The 16662-nt window shown below is 41.5% G+C and overlaps 2 protein-coding genes across 4 annotated transcripts in view; one reads left to right on the forward strand and one right to left on the reverse strand.

Annotated features, from left to right (window-relative positions):
• The window catches only part of MTERF1 (mitochondrial transcription termination factor 1), a 41287-nt gene extending 30942 nt beyond the window's left edge, over positions 1-10345 (reverse strand). The window contains 1 exon segment of the mRNA XM_030202632.1: positions 10265-10345. The gene's annotated coding sequence lies outside the window, so the exon portion shown is untranslated.
• Positions 10346-10469: 124 nt separating this feature from the next.
• Positions 10470-16662, forward strand: part of AKAP9 (A-kinase anchoring protein 9) — a 547514-nt gene continuing 541321 nt past the window's right edge. For all 3 annotated transcript variants that reach the window (XM_030200158.1, XM_030200166.1, XM_030200175.1), the window contains exon 1: positions 10470-10606. In XM_030200158.1, the coding sequence (XP_030056018.1) occupies positions 10559-10606 (48 nt within the window). In that variant the 5' untranslated portion in view covers positions 10470-10558. The remainder of the gene's footprint in view (positions 10607-16662) is intronic.

Genomic DNA, 16662 nt, shown 5'->3' on the forward strand with positions numbered 1-16662 from the left:
GTCCAGGCTTGTATGGATGCTATTGAATTTTGGTTTCAAAATTATCGTTTTAAGCTAAACGCTGATAAAATAAAAATGTTCTGGCTAGGGAGATTGACACCACCACTTATAAAAAATGAACTTCCTTTAAAGAACATGAACTTCAAAAATGAAACATGGAAGGTGCTTGATGTCTCCTTTGATCCCATGTTGAATTTTATGTAACATGTTGTTCAATTGACCAAGCAGACTTTCTGGAAACCAAGGCAATTGCACTGAATATGAAAATACTTCTCTTTTACCCAGTTCAGTTTAACAGTTCACACCCTTATAATTAGCAAATTGGATTATTGTAATTTACTTTATGTTGGTTGCTCAACGATGCTATGTAGGAGTCTGCAGAATACTGCAGCTAGATTGATCTGCTAAGCAATCAAATGAGAAATTGCAATTCTGTTATTGAGACAACTACATTGGCTTCCTATAAATGCATGAACACTGTTTTAATTATGTATGTTAATATTCAATATTATTCATGGTTCTGCACCTTTGCCATTCACGCTATCATTTCCTTCCTCTGGGAAAAGTCTTTGATCAAATGGTCAAATTTCCCATCTGTTGATGGCATTAGATCAGGGCTCTCAACCCAGTCCTCAGGATACACCTATAAAGTCAGTTTTCAGGATATCCAGTTTAAAGGGGGTCTGGACAGATTCCTGAAGGAAAAGTCATAAGTACATAAGCATTGCCATGCTTGGGCAGACCAAGGGTCTATCGAGCCCAGCACCCTGTCACCGACAGAGACCAAAAGAACAAGCAATTTGTCCCGCCTATCCTAGAAATACTGTATTATTCCCTCGTCCATTCAATAACATTCTATGGCTTTTTTCTCCAGGAAGCCGTCTAACCCTTTTTTGAAGTCCGCTAAGTTAATCGCCTTAACCACCTTTTCCGGCAGCAAATTCCAAAGTTTAACCACGCGTTGCGTGAAGAAAAATTTCCTCCGATTCGTATTAAATTTACCACACTACAGCTTCATCGCAATCCCCCTTGTCCTAGTATTTTTGGAAAGCGTAAACAGACCCTCCACATCCATTCCACTCATTATCTTATAGACCTCTATCATATCTACTACTACTACTTGACATTTCTAAAGCGCCACTAGGGTTACGCAGCGCTGTACAATTTAACATAGAAGGACAGTCCCTGCTCAAGGAGCTTACAATCTAAAGGACAAATGTACAGTCAGTCAAATAGGGGCAGTCTAGATTTCCTAAAAGGTATAAAGGTTAGGTGCCGAAAGCAACATTGAAGAGGTGGGCTTTGAGCAAAAATTTGAAGATGTCTCCCCTCAGCCACCTTTTCTCCAAGCTGAAGAGCCCCAGCCTCTTCAGCCTATCCTGATAGGGAAGTCGTCCCATTCCCTGTATCATCTTTGTCGCCCTTCTCTGCACCTTTTCCAATTCCACTGTCTTTTTTGAGGTGCGGCGACCAGAACTGAATACAATACTCGAGGTGCGGTCGCACCATGGAGCGATACAATGGCAGAATTATATCCTTATTTTTGTTTTCAATCCCTTTCCTAATGATACCCAACATTCTATTTGCTTTCCTAGCCGCAGCAGCACACTGAGCAGAAGTTTTCAACGTATCATCAACAATGACACCTAGATCCCTTTCTCGGTCCGTGATTCCCAACACTGAACCTTGCTTGATGTAGTTATAGTTTGGGTTCCTCTTTCCCACATGCATCACTTTGCACTTGTTCACATTAAATGTCATCTGCCATTTAGACGCCCAGTCTCCCAGTCTCGTAAGGTCCTCTTGTAGTTTTTCACAATCTTCCCGCGATTTGACTACTTTGAATAACTTGATCCAAAGAAGATTGCAAATATTAGGGATGTGCATTCATGTGAAGCAACATTTCCCATGTTGCTTCATGTTGATTTTAAGCCAAAATGACAGAAAAAAATGTGAAAATTGTTGTTTTATTTTGTGCGCCTATAGATTGCACTATTGCTCAAGAATGCACACTATTTATCAATAACCATCCTATTGTACAATACTTTGCACTAACATACCCTGGAAAGAAACTAAAAATCTCATAAACAAGGGGAAGTAAACAAAAATGTTTGGCCTGCCCACCCTTAGTAGACATGGAGGCGTATTTTCAAAGCACTTAGACTTACAAAGTTACATTGTAATCTATGGAACTTTGTAAGGCTAAGTGCTTTGAAAATGAGCCCCATAAAGCGTATGGGGACAGATTTAAAGATCTCGATATGTATTCTTTGGAGTAACACAGTAAATGACTGCAGATAAAACCTGAACAGTCCATCCAGTCTGCCTAACAAGATAAACTCATTTTACATGATAAGTGATACTTTATATGTATACCCGAGTTTGATTTGTCCCTGCCTTTCTCAGGGCACAGACTGTAAAAGTCTGCCCAGCACTGTTCCTGTACTAAAAGTTCTGAAGCTAACATCGAAGCCCCTTAAAATTTACACTCTAGCCTATCCCTATCTATTTAGTTACGATCAGGGCACAGACCATAGAAGTCCACCAAGCACTGATTTTACTCTCCAATTACTGGTGTCGTCACCCAATCTCTGCTGAGTCCGTAGATCCATTCCTTCTAAAGAGGATTCCTTTGTGTTTATCCCATTAATGTTTGAATTCCATTACCATAGTCATCTCCACCACATCCTGTGGGAGAGCACTCCACATATCTACCACCCTTTCCGTAAAAAAATACTTCCCCGACATTACTCCTAAGTCTGCCCCCCTTCAACCTCAATTCATATCCTCTAGCTCTACCACCTTTCTGTCTCTGGAAAATGTTCGTTTGCAGATTAATACCTTTCAAATATTTGAACGTCTGTCATATCACCCCTGTTTCTCCTTTCCTCCAAAGTATACATATGTTCAGGTCGGCAAGTCTCTTCTCTTACGGTTTGCAACACAAATCCCATACCATTTTTGTAGCTTTTCTTTGCAACACTTCCAATCTTTTTACATCTTTAGCAAGATATGGCCTCCAAAACTGAAAACAATACTCCAAGTGGGGCCTCACCACTGACTTGTAGAGAGGCATCAACACCTCCTTTCTTCTGCTGGTTACAACCCTCTCTATGCAAACTAGCATCATTCTGGCCACAGTCGTAGCCTTGTCACATTGTTTCTTCACCTTCATATCCTCTGACACCAACACCCCAAGGTCTCTCTCCTCAGTCGAGCTTACTAATCTCTCCCCTACTATTCGGTATCTCTCTTTTATTTTATTTTTGTTACATTTGTACCCCGCGCTTTCCCACTCATGGCAGGTTTCTGCACCCCAAATGCATCACTCTGCACTTCTTGGTATTACCTTCACTCTGTTATCGATTTTATCACTTCTATTAGTGTCGCCACCCAGCCAGCCCAACTCAGAAGCTATAAGGCGTAGGTTCGGCGTGCCATCATGTAGCTTAAAAGAAACTCCATTAACTAACAGGCCAACTGTTTGAGTAATGCATTTGGGGGCCATAAGTTAACATTAATTGATGGAGTTTTTTTTAAGTTACATGATGGCACGCCGAGCCTACCCCTTATAGCTTCTGAGTTGGGCTGGTTGGGTGGCGACATTTTCTCCATCTAATAGAAGTGATAAAATCCATAACAGAGTGAGTGTCCAACAGTGAAGGTACACAGCCGGTGTGAGGCTGTGTTGAGATTTTCTATTACAACTTTAGCTTGAGTGATCCATTAGTCATTAGACGATTGAATTTTAACTGCCAGACCCTCAACCATTCTTCTAACTTTCGGAGATCCCTTCTTATTATTTCTACTCCCTCCAGGGTATCCACTCTATTGGCAGGTGGGAGAGGGGAGATATGATAGAGACATTTAAATACCCACACAGCATAAATGCACAGAATAAGGGTCTGTTTCAATTGAAAGGAAGATCTACATGAGGGGGCACAGGATGAAGTTGAAAGGAAATAGACTCCTAAGTAATCTGAGGAAATATTTCTTGATGGAAAGAGTTGTGAATTTATAGAACAGCTGCCCGGTAGAAGTGGTGGAGACGAAAATAGTATCTGAATTCAAGAAAGCTTGGGACAAGTACATAGTGGAGTGGAGGAGTGGCCAAGTGGTTAGAGCACCAGGCTTGTAATCCAGAGGTGGCCGGTTCAAATCCTACTGCTGCTCCTCTTGGGCAAGTCACTTAACCCTCCATTGCCTCAGATATAAAATTAGATTGCGAGCCCTCCTGGGAAAGAGAAATATCCAGTGTACCTGACTGTAACTCACCTTGAGCTACTACTGAAAAAGGTGTGAGCAAAATCTAAATAAATAAAATAAATAGTACCCCTAAGGGAGTGATAGGAAGAGTAGATGGCATGGATGGGCAGACTGGATAGGCCATATGGTCTTTATCTGCCTACATTCGTTTTCTTTTTCTATATGGTCTATTGCAGTGGCTTAGACAGACAGTCCAAGTTCCAAAAACTGAGGCGTTGATGTTATAAGCTGTGAGATTGCCAATGCGTGTGTTAAATATAAATGTACTCCCAGTACAAACCATATGCAAATATCGTGCAAACATGGGCAAGTACACTGACTGCCATGAAGTCAGGTGTACAGTTTGTTGCATTACCTGCAGAAAAATCAATATTTTGCACAGAGATTGTATAGGGACTTGAAGGTGCATTTTCCCCTACATTCTACATAGATCACTCAAACTTTGGTACACAGGGCAGATGAACATGCTATAATAAGTTAACAAGGTGTCATCAATAATAGGAGTTAATTGGCATTAATTTGGATTTGCATGTGCATTTGGCCACATCACTTTTTTATAACATCTGTGTCTAAATTTTATAGCGTACAACCCAAGGGGCGTGACCATGGGAGGTGTTATCGCTACAGAGAAGTATGGATGGGTCAGGGGCATTCTAAAAATTTCAGTGCAGTGTTATAGAATTCCGGGGATTTGTGCCCAACTTGTGTGCCAGGATTTACACTAGGTTTCAGCAGGTGTTAGCTTTTCGTGCCCAAAGTTGAGCACAGAAATGTGAGCCAAGCATTATTCTATAAAGGGTGCTCAGCCTACAGCACCCTTTATAAAATAGCGCTTACTGCAGCTTTTTCCTGGTGTTTAACTTTGAGTGTCATTTACTGAACCCTCGGCCCTTTATGTGTGTCACCTGCAATGTGCACATAATGCAGTTTATAAGTGTAATAATTTGTTATCTAGAATCCCAAGTGTTTTCCTGCAGATAAATTCTATTCGTATTCTAAGTGTATTTCTGTATCAACATGTAAATGTATTTGTTTCATGATACACGGTTTGAGGCTATAGACATGCTGTTAATGAATAGTAAAAGATGCACTAACATGATGAAATGCTATAGAAGTACTATGAAAGCTTGAGGATACATAAACAGGAGCCTGGAAACAAAATGGCCATTTTGTTTGTGTTGTGTCAAACACTGCACATAGGTCTCATAAACTTTTTGTGACTTTTGATTTCAAGTCTTCTCTCTTGTGTGTTCCACTTTGTTTCCCAGACTTAATTCTATTGTAAGTGAGACAGTTTTGTGGAAGTGTTTGTTGTTTGGTGCTTGCTGTGCTATAAATTCTTCAATTTGATGTTCAGGTTGTTGATCCAATTCAGTTAGAAGAATTTCTTAATGATCATTAATTTTAAGGTTTGCCAATTGGTTCAGGATTTGGGTGGTAGATGGGAACTATGGGTCATTTAAGGAATATGTACCATATATTCCTTTATTTTGACAACTTTCCTTTCTCCCTTAAAGTGGGCTGTTAAATTCTTCCCTCATCAATTTTTATGAGGTTGTTTTTCCTTATTTTCTGTTGGGTTTTATAAATTTTGCTTTTGTTGTGCATTGTAATATGTTGGAAATTGAATAAAGCAATAACATTGTATTGCACCAATGATACACTATGAGCAACTACAGGGAGGCAGTGCTTCACTTTATTTCATACACAGTAACATATAGTAACATAGTAGATGATGGCACAAAAAGACCTGCACGGTCCATCCAGTCTGCCCAAGAAATGTGCCACTTTTTTGTGTATACCTTACCTTGATTTGTACCTGTCTTTTTCAGGGCACTGACCGTACAAGTCTGCCCAGCACTATCCCCGCCTCTGGCACAGACCGTATAAGTCTGCCCAGCACTATCCCCGCCTCCCAACCACCAGCCCCGCCTCCCACTACCGGCTCTGTTATCCAATCTTGGTTAAGCTCCTGAGGATCCATTTCTTCTGAACAGGATTCCTTTATGTTTATCCCACACGTTTGAATTCCGTTACCGTTTTCATCTCCACCACCTCCCGCGGGAGGGCATTCCAAGCATCCACCACTCTCTCCGTGAAAAAATACTTCCTGACATTTTTCTTGAGTCTGCCTCCCTTCAATCTCATTTCATGTCCTCTCGTTCTACCGCCTTCATATCTCCGGAAAAGGTTCGTTTGCGGATTACTACCTTTCAAATATTTGAACGTCTGTATCATATCACCCGTTTCTCCTTTCCTCCAGGGTATACATGTTCAGGTTAGCAAGTCTCTCCTCGTACGTCTTGTAACGCAAATCCCATACCATTCTCGTAGCTTTTCTTTGCACCGCTTCGATTCTTTTTACATCCTTAGCAAGATACGGCCTCCAAAACTGAACACAATACTCCAGATGGGGCCTCACCAACGACTTATACAGGGGCATCAACACTCCCTTTCTTCTGCTGGTCACACCTCTCTCTATACAGCTCAACAACCTTCTAGATACAGCCACCGCCTTGTCACACTGTTTCGTCGCCTTCAAATCCTCAGATACTATCACCCCAAAATCTCTCTCCCCGTCCGTACCTATCAGACTATCGCCGCCTAACACATACGTCTCCCGTGGATTTCTATTCCCTAAGTGCATCACTTTGCATTTCTTGGCATTGAATTTTAATTGCCAAACCTTAGACCATTCTTCTAGCTTCTTCAGATCCTTTTTCATGTTTTCCACTCCCTCCGGGGTGTCCACTCTGTTACAGATCTTAGTATCATCCGCAAATAGGCAAACTTTACCTTCTAACCCTTCACCAAGGTCACTCACAAATATATTGTACAGAATCGGCCCCAGCACCGATCCTTGAGGCACTCCACTACTCACCTTTCCCTCCTCCAAACGAACTCCATTCACCACCACCCTCTGGCTTCTGTCCGTCAACCAGTACCTAATCCAGTTCACCACTTCGGGTCCTGTCTTCAGCCCATCCAGTTTATTTAAGAGCCTCCTGTGGGGAACCGTGTCAAAAGCTGTAGTCCACAAATAAGGTAGGAGCAACAGTAGAGGAGAAAGAAGTGATTTCTGCCATATTGTAGGGGCTGCTCTTGAGCTACTGAGGGCAATTTTGGCTCCCAGATCACACTTGACTTGTGGGCTAGACACTCCTACATTGATAACATTATACCAGTAAAAATAAAAAATGTATTTTTGACAACCTTTTCAGAGCTATTCATTGATGTGGGTAGGGATGGTAAATATATTTTTAATGATCGCCATTGGGTGTTCCTGTCTACTTGATCACTTGTGCCACTGCCGGTAGCTCTCTTGACACCTTCACCACTTTTCACCCTTTTTAAGTTTCCCTCTTTTCCACCTGCCCCCTTCCTGCACCATCTCCCTCCCCTGGGTACTCTGACACATTCATTACACTCCTAACCTATCGACATTCACTTGCCTGGCATCTTCATCTGCTCCCATATTCTGGCATGCACCATTATCAAGTCATGAACAAACTCTCAGCTATACCTGCAGACACACTTTAAAAACAATCTGAAAATCAATGATCCTTACATTTTTGAGACGTTCCAAATAACAAGATTTTGTATAGACTTGACTATCACTAAAAAAGTAGAACTAATTTCTCTGATTAAAAATGTGTTTACAACTGCAGTAGGTGGAAACTGTTTACTGTCTTATTCTGTATACACAACTGAAGCACCTAATACCTGTTACCTAGTTCTGGATCTCTAGGGTGCTGAGAATGGAACTGGCACAGCTGTTGCCTGTGGTGTGCAATTTATTTTAAATGATGAAGCAAGATTTTTTTTTTAATTAACATAATGCTTGTTGGATCATGTATATCCACAAAATAACCAATGTTTATGCTGAATTTTGTTGCTGTACTTCTCTTGGATTGATAGCCCAAGCCTTGGGGATTTGTATCCCCCTACTTGAATCACTAACTTTTAACTGCACTAACAGAAAAATCATTGAAAGCTGTTGTTTTCAATTAGCTTTAAGGGGCACAAGGATCTGGTTTAGGCTTTAATATCTTATAGACACTGAACGTGACAAAAATTGTAGAAAATCAGGCCTCGTATCTCAAAAGCTAAATGTACAACATAATCTTTGGATTAATCTGTACATGTGGATGCAGAGCCTGTTACAGAAAGAACTTTAGAGAACATACTGTTGGGTGTTCATGCATCTTTAAAATCTATTTTTGATATTGCCATCATCTTCCAAAATGCAACAATACACAGCATCTCTAACAGAGTTACTAGTAAACCATATACACACTGCAAACCAAGGCATTCAACCTGGCGTACTGCACTGTTGCAAGGTCCACCAATTCCTTATGGAGACCAAAGCAGAAGATCTAATTCTCTCCCAAATCTTACATTCAGACATTGAAATGAGCAGCAGCAGGAACCCATTTATCCACTGCCAACTGATTTACATTGTCTATATTGGCACCACATTTTGAAAAAGCATGATGCTGCCATAGACAGAGCACAGTGGTTACGTTGCAGTGAAAGCATGAGTTTGAGCCACTTAATTAGGACAGCTAAAGGCAGATTACTATATTACTATGATAAAGATGGGGGGGGGGGGGGGGGAGAGGAAAGAAGTAGGATGGATGAATGCAGAGGAAGAGGAAAATAAGCAGGGAACAGGTACAAAGCATGAGGGAAGTTGGGGCAGTTGGTAAATTAAAAGAAACCCAATAAAGAGGCAGCACAAGTGGAAGCTGGGAAAGGTTGTAAAAAAGCAGGTGCCATGGGGAGAGGGAAGAAGATCAGGAGGTAAATGCAGAGGAAGATGCAGTGAAATGGATACTAGTGAATATAATGAAAGAGATGCTGAGAACAGACAAAACAATGGAGAAATGTGAAAGAGGTAGCTGAAAATAGTGGGTTTGTGGCAGCAAGGGGTAATACATAGGGGTGAGGTGGAGATGAAGAAATAGAAGCAGGGCTATGTGCAGATATTCGTTATGTAGGACCTCTTTCAGTTGAAAGGGCGCTCTGGAATGAGGGATCAGAATAAAAGTGAAAAGGGAAGGATAGACTCAAGAGTAATCAAAGGAATTATTTTTCAAATAGGGTGGCGGATGTACAGGACAGCCTCCCTGCAGAGGAAACAATGATTGAAACTGAATTCAAAAAAGGATGGGACAAGCACAAAGAATCTCCGAGAGGGATTGTAAAACTAAGTAGCTGGTATGGGTGGGCAAGCTAGATAGTATTAAGATCTTTCACTACCCTCATTTTCTTTATATCCTCACCTCATTTACATAAACCAGTAGAGCCTGAAAAGTAAGGTCATATGTAAAAATATAAAACAAAAAAACAGTCACTCACTACTAGATTTGGCCCTGGATAAGAGAAATGAAAGGAAACAACGAGGACAAGTGTGAAGAAATAACTGAAAGATGCGACAAAAGCCAGAGATGTGTAAGAAGGTAAAAAAGCAATGGAAGACGAGAGAAAATGAGATGCCAGGTAAAACAAGGCAGAAAGTATAGAAGCAAGGACCTGCATACCTTTTGCTCTCAACGTATACTATAGCAGAAACAACACAGATTGTGAGGACTGCAAAGTAAAGAGTTGCTAAGTTACCAGATGCCAAGAGAAAGATTTTAAGGCACTCCTATTAATTCACTCACATTCCCAAATCCCAGTGTTTGATGGTATTTGCGTGCCTAAAATTACTGGTACAGAGAACGTAGAATCTAGGACTGACTTTAATATTCTTCCTGGAATTAGATAACTTGTCACAATGCCGAAAGCATAGCTATGCTCACTACAATAGAGGACACCCGCCAGAAAAACAAAAATAGCCATGACAGTTGTCTCCAGGCCCCTCCTTTTGTTCGTTAACAGTTTGTCCCCTTTGCTACCTCTCTCGCTTCTCAGCGGCCCCAACCGAAACGGTCAGTTTGTAATAAAACCACTTTGCACGAACGCTTCCCAGCTCACCCACCTGCTACCTACCTACCTTGCACGGTCCACCACGCACGCGTATCACACCACGCAGACCTAACGACGAGCGTAAAGCCCGCGAGCTCTGGCGGCAGCATTTTTGCAGAAGGGGGGGGGGGGAGGAAGGAGTGTTGCTGACGTCACTTTCCTCGGCCGCCTCACTGTGTTTACGTGGAATTGAACGTGTCGGCTCCGCAGCGTTCTAGAGAAGCGGCCAGGGAAGAGGGAGGTCCGTGGTCTGTGAGCGCTGTTGATAGCAGCTAGTGGCGGGCAACGAGTAACTCCTTGTGCTTTTTCCCGAGCAGGGTCCATGGAGGATGAGGAGCGTCAGAAGAAGCTGGAGGCTGGGAAAGCCAAGGTAAGGAGCGGTAGAGGGGGACTGGCCCTCGGGAGCGGGTCCCTGAGTGGAGGCGAGCCCGGGGGGGAGGGGAGGGATAGCGATGCTTTCCCCTGCAGCTCTGTGGTGATGAAGTATGTGTGCGTGTCTGTGTGAGTGAGACTGGACAGTGACAGCTGCAGCATGTCGCAGTATGCTAAGTGTTTCCCCTGTCCAGAGAAACCCCTTGTTGTGCAGTGTTCTTAAGGGGCCCATGATGAAAAGGATGCATGCCAAGCTCGGATCAAGTACAGTACAGAGCTGACACTTGTTGCCCCTCTGCTTCAGGGTTGCATGTGTCTGCCCTCTGAGAAGGACACATCATTCTGTCAGTTGCTGTCTTTTATTAACATGTTCAGGGTTTGGAATCGGCCAGTGTTTTCAACAAATGCTGTAGATATTTTCAGGCAACTGCTGTTTTGTAATTCAAGTAATGCGCGTCTGTATGGCATTTGTTATATCAGGTATCAAGATGAGTCTTATCTGGTGAAAGGAACATGCATGTGGAATAGATAGAATGTATGCCAAACTAATAAGACTGTGAAAGGGCTCTTCAATCTTTTGCTCACCATCTGCTAAAGTCAGAACATCTGTAATAATAGCATGTTTTCTCTGAATAAAATTTAAATCGTGATCCGATCTAGATAGAAAACAGTTGTGTAGTAATTGACTGAATAGAGCTCAGAGCCTGACAGTTGTGTTAGCAAATTGAATTCACAATGCTATCAGGTGAAATCGAGTTCTAGGTTATTCATTGTAGTAATAGCAACAGTTACTGAAGAAGTTTAGCTCCTGTAGCTTCCAGCATTGCTAAAATGGACTCTGTAAGGCAGCACTTGCCAGTCTTTCTATGGCTGTGGTCCCTATTCATGCTACTGCAGAAAGCACATGACCCTCAGATGGCACAGGCCATTGATATCCTATAGAGTACCTGCCAAAGGTGCAACCCCCCCCCCCCCCAATGCGGATTTTGTGACTCACAGTTTGGGAAGCTCTGCAGTAAGGTCTCTTTCCATAGAGGGGCAGGTGCAGTTTCCAGGGCCTTACTGATAAATAATGTTGCCTCAAAATTTCACTTATGTCAAGATACTGACAAATTTGTGCTCCCAATGACTTTACTTTTGGATGATTTTAATGCATTTGCTTTATTTATTCATTTATTATGCAAATAGAAAAAAAACATATTTGTCCTGTCTGGTTAAAAGAAAACATGCATAACCAGACAACTTAAACCAACCAGCCACAAAATATTAATCTAGATAAGCTCACTGAAACAAACCAGCTTTAACTTTTTTTTTTCCTATGGAAAGTCAAGTAGTCTCCTTCAAGATGAATCTCAGAAGACAGAGTATTCCCTAATTGAGGACCAGCAATGGAAAAAGCTTTAATGACCAGGGTATTTGAGAAATTTTGCCAGTGGATGTTAATTAATGGTCTGCAGATTAGATTAACCCTGATAAAACTAACATCTTTGCAGGGTTTTTTTTTTTTGGGGGGGGGGGGGGGGTCATAAGAGTCCAGGCTCTATGGATACTGGTTGCACTTGTCCTACTACTAAGGGGGGAGTGGGAGGTATGGTGTGGTGAAGGCTTGGGGTGGACTTGGGCATTTTGTACTTGTACTTCTGTTTGGGATTAATGATCTACTGATCTGTTTCCCTTCTGGCGTTATGCACTTGATCGAAAACTCAATAAAAACTGTTTCAAGTTAAAAACCGTTTGGGTTTGTGCTATGAGAATCGGGCATTTTGTACTTGTACTTCTGTTTGGGATTAATGATCTACTGTTTCAAGTTTAACATCTTATGGTGGGAGGACAAGATGTAAACATGCCACCATCTAAGTTAAAACTAACTACCTCTGAAAACTCCCTCCAATCGGATATTCAGATTCTTGGAATGACAGACTCAAATCTAAACATAGAAAAACACATTAATGGAATTGTTAGAAAAACTTTTTCTAACCTAAAACTTTTACTCTGAATTAAACCGTTCTTAGATTCATCTAAACCAGTGTTTCCCAAATCCAGTTCTGGAGAACCCCTTGCCAGTCAGGTTTTCAGGATACCCATAATGAATATGCATGAAAGAGATTTGCGTATAATAGAGGCAGTGCATGCATATCAAGAGCATGTATATTAATTTTGGATATTCTGAAAACCTGACTGGCAAGAGGTACTCCAGTACTGGACTTGGGAAACACAATATTAGTGGCCACTATTATGAGTCAATTGGATTATTGTAGCATTGTTTTACTGGGTATACCAGACTCACAGAAATGTAAACTTCAGATTGTGCAGAATGCAGCGGCAAAATTGGGCTTTGGGGCAAATCTACTAATCATGCTACCCCTTTTCTTTTTTTATTTATTTATTGAATTTTAATTATACAAGCATATCAATCTTGTAACAGGAAAGACTGATCAAGAAAGAAAAAAACTTCATAAAGCAAGACATTTTACATAATAATTTCTTGTCTCAGTCAAAAGTCCACTAACTGGGAGTTCAAAATGTACAATAAGTGAAGCTTAACAGGAAAAAACTCTAACAAATGGTGGGTCGGACCCATTTAAGACGCTTTAATTCTATTTCAAACGCTTTCACTAATTGGAACTGCTGTTCTATCAGTCTTTCTTGCTGTAATAAACAACTCCAATTGGGATGGGTCAAAAAAGATAAATTTTTCTTGTTGGTAGGTTACTAAACACTTGCATGGAAATTTTAGGAAAAAAGTGGCTCCCATGTTAATCACTTCTTGTTTCTTCTGCAGAAATTTCCGTCGGCGTAGCTGTGTTTCTCTTGACACATCTGGGAAAATATTAATCTTTAATCCCTTAAATACTTTATCACGATGTTTATAAAATAGTCTCAAAATCCAGTTCTTATCGGGTAATAAAGTTACTGTCGCCACCAAAGTGGCTGGCAGTGCTTGGTCAGTATCGGAGGTCTCTAATAATGCAGACACATCTAAGGGTTGATTCTCTTGTTGTTGTTGTTGCTGCCTTATGGTCCCAGAGGGAATATAGAATATTTGGGTAAAAGGAGGTATATTATCTTCTTCAATTTGAAGAATTTCCTTAAGGTAATTTTTTAAAATCTCTCTGGGGGCCACATTAGGCAAATACGGAAAATTCACAAACCGCAGGTTATTATTTCTGGTAAAATTTTCCATGTTTTCAGCTTTTTTCCTTAAACTAATTAAATCCATCAACATTACATTTTGAGTCTCTTGTATCTGCTGTATTTCCTTGGCTTGATTTTCCACCTGTGTGTTTAAGCATTTAACTTTATCCTCAACATTTTCGACATCTTGTTTAAGTTTATGTATCTGTGGAAGCAGAGCTTTGCCGAGATCTGCTATCAAATTCCATAAACAGTCAAGTGTAACTTCGGGAGGTTTATGCTGAAATCGAGCAATTGAAAAGCTTCCTACCTCCTGTTGCAGGGAACTTCCAGCCCAATTGGGGTTAATTTCTCCCTCCGTTGGTATCCCAGTCAGCACGGTCCTCTCTCTTTCGTGTTCTTCTCTTGCCCTCGGTCTACCTTCGTCCATTTCCCTTTCCGGGTTAGGATTCACTGACGCCGCCTGTGGAAGAGCAAACTCGCGTTGTGTTGGAGGGGGAGGAGGTGTTCGAGCGTCGGGGCTCAAAGATATTTCAAGCTCAAGGGATTCCCGCGTGCCTTCACCACCAGCGGATGATCCCAGCGAGCTGCTCACCGGCGTACTCGCGTCTTGTTGAGCGCGCTGCAAAAAAACATCAAGTGGGCCGCTTCAGGTAGGGGTTATCGGGCGCTGGTGGGCCACGGCAGCTGCCTTCCCTCTCCTCTTCGGCATTTCTATAAGTTTGCTAGGATAAACCCGCAAAAAAGGAAAATTTGCAGGAGCTCTAAAAATGCGTCCGACCTACACGGCAGCCATTTTGAACTCGCTACCCCTTTTCTTTTAGGATTATTACACTGGCTCTCTGTGAAGGTCAGAATTAATTAGAAACTTTATTTATTTTATGTGGCTTGGCATCTGGTTATCTTTGTACACCGACTTCACTTTATTCCTCTGCTTGGTTTTTGTGTTCCTCTCCTGATATTCGTTTAACAGTCCACTCTGATCTTGCGTGTTGGAAGTCCATAACAAGTTGTAGGCAGTGGACCTGAGCTTTGGAACAAATTACCGTGCAATTTAAGAGCAGTTGATTATTTTACGTTTACACATATTTTGAAATCTTATTTATTAAGCTATTAAGTTTTTAATTTGTTGCCATTCTTTTGTGATCTACCTTGAGCTGCCATTTAGTTAAGTTGAATATAAATAACCATATTAGATTTAGATGAGTAGCACTAAGGCAAGTAGCCCAAACCAGGGGGCAACTAATAGCCCAGTACCTGTAGACTGCAGTGTTTTTTTTAGATACCTGATAAGCAACCAGTGATGTAATTTAAGCGGGAGCATTGGTATGCAAAGCACAGAACAACAAATCTTAAATTTTACTTGACAATTAGCCAGTGTAGTAACTTCAGATAGGGAATAGTATGGTCATAAAACTCACAGTTAGTTAAGAGACATGCTGTAGAGTTCTGAACTTCTTGTAAAGCATGGATAGCCTTAATGGGAACACCTGAGTTAGTCTAAATTAATAAGCATGAAAAATTGTAGCACTGTATGAAATTCGCCAGTAGATAAAATATCTAGAGTTCATAAAAGAAAGATGTAACCACCATATTTGCCTGGACATTAATTGAAAGTTTAGAATACAGATAGACCCCTGAGTTCTTCACTTCAGACAGTAGATGCTTGGGAGTGGTACCCACCTCCAGGTAACAGATTAGCCTTTGGGACAGGAGTAAGACTGATCGAATTGCTCTTTCTCATACAGTTTTGGTACCACTTTTCACATAGAAATATATTGGGGGGGGGGGGGGGGCGCTTATTCCTCTGCCCCCTCTCCTTCTGATCTAGCCCATTTCTGAACTTGATATATTTTCACAGTTTTTTCCACCATGCTGTTTGGTCCTATTCTTTCAAATTTTCAGAGTTGTATTTTACCCAGAAACATTCTTGATCTTTTATGTCTAATTTCTTTCTAGCATCTGTTGGGCTGGAAAGAGTAAAAAAAGTTCAGAAGACTAACTAGTGACGTGGACCCCCTAAAGATAAATATTTAAAAAATGGCCTATTACCACTTTCATGCCACAACCCCTATCCTTAAAAGAAGAGGGTTTACTAATAGAGCCTGCCAAAAACTAGGGTGTTCTTTCTGATACAATGCAGGTGTAGCAATGAGTGTGAGAATTCTCCTGGCATGGGAGTAAGGCTCATTTCTGTCATGACATGTACAAAAGTAACTCATTTATTGGAGATAGTTATGTAAGATTGGGCTTGCTGTCTTGATTGCTAATAATCTGTCACTGTCACTTTTTCTTCAGACCATCTGGACTTTGGTGAGAGTTATACAAGAGGTCATATGGAATATTACTTTCAACTTGAATCTCCTGCATTTGTGTTTTATTAATCAAACTTAAGGTTTCTGGTTTTTTCCATGTTCTTAACTCTCTCCCAGTTTAGTATCCTAGAGCTGGGGTTTCCAACAGTTGTAAGAGGACAGCAGGGAGTATGCAGCACTGGCAAGCGACATATCTCCCTCTTGCTCTCTCTCTCTTCCCCTTTTTGTTCCATGTCCCTGTTGCTTAATCTTAACTTACAGCTGATCACTGCCACACAGCCTGTGCAGTTGTAGATGGTGAAAGCCTGATATTCATTGGCTGCCGCTGCCTGCCCCAGTTGCCTTTCCCCCTCAGCGATGTCAGCGTTAGAGGACCATAGAGGCACATAGAGAAGCTTGAAACCTATAACCTCTCACTGAGAGGTGATATTATGGAGCTGCTGAACCTCTGTTGTTGCTGCTCTGGGGATGAAAGAGATTATGTTGGGGCCACTGAACTTCTCTTGCTGCTTTACAGGGTACTTAGAAGCTGATATGTTGGTCTGCTGTGCCCTTGCTGTTTCCTAGGGGTGGGAGCCTCCCAGCCTCACAAACAAGAGAGGCT

The sequence above is a fragment of the Microcaecilia unicolor genome, chromosome 1 (genome assembly GCF_901765095.1).
Source record: "Microcaecilia unicolor chromosome 1, aMicUni1.1, whole genome shotgun sequence".
Lineage (NCBI taxonomy): Eukaryota > Metazoa > Chordata > Amphibia > Gymnophiona > Siphonopidae > Microcaecilia > Microcaecilia unicolor.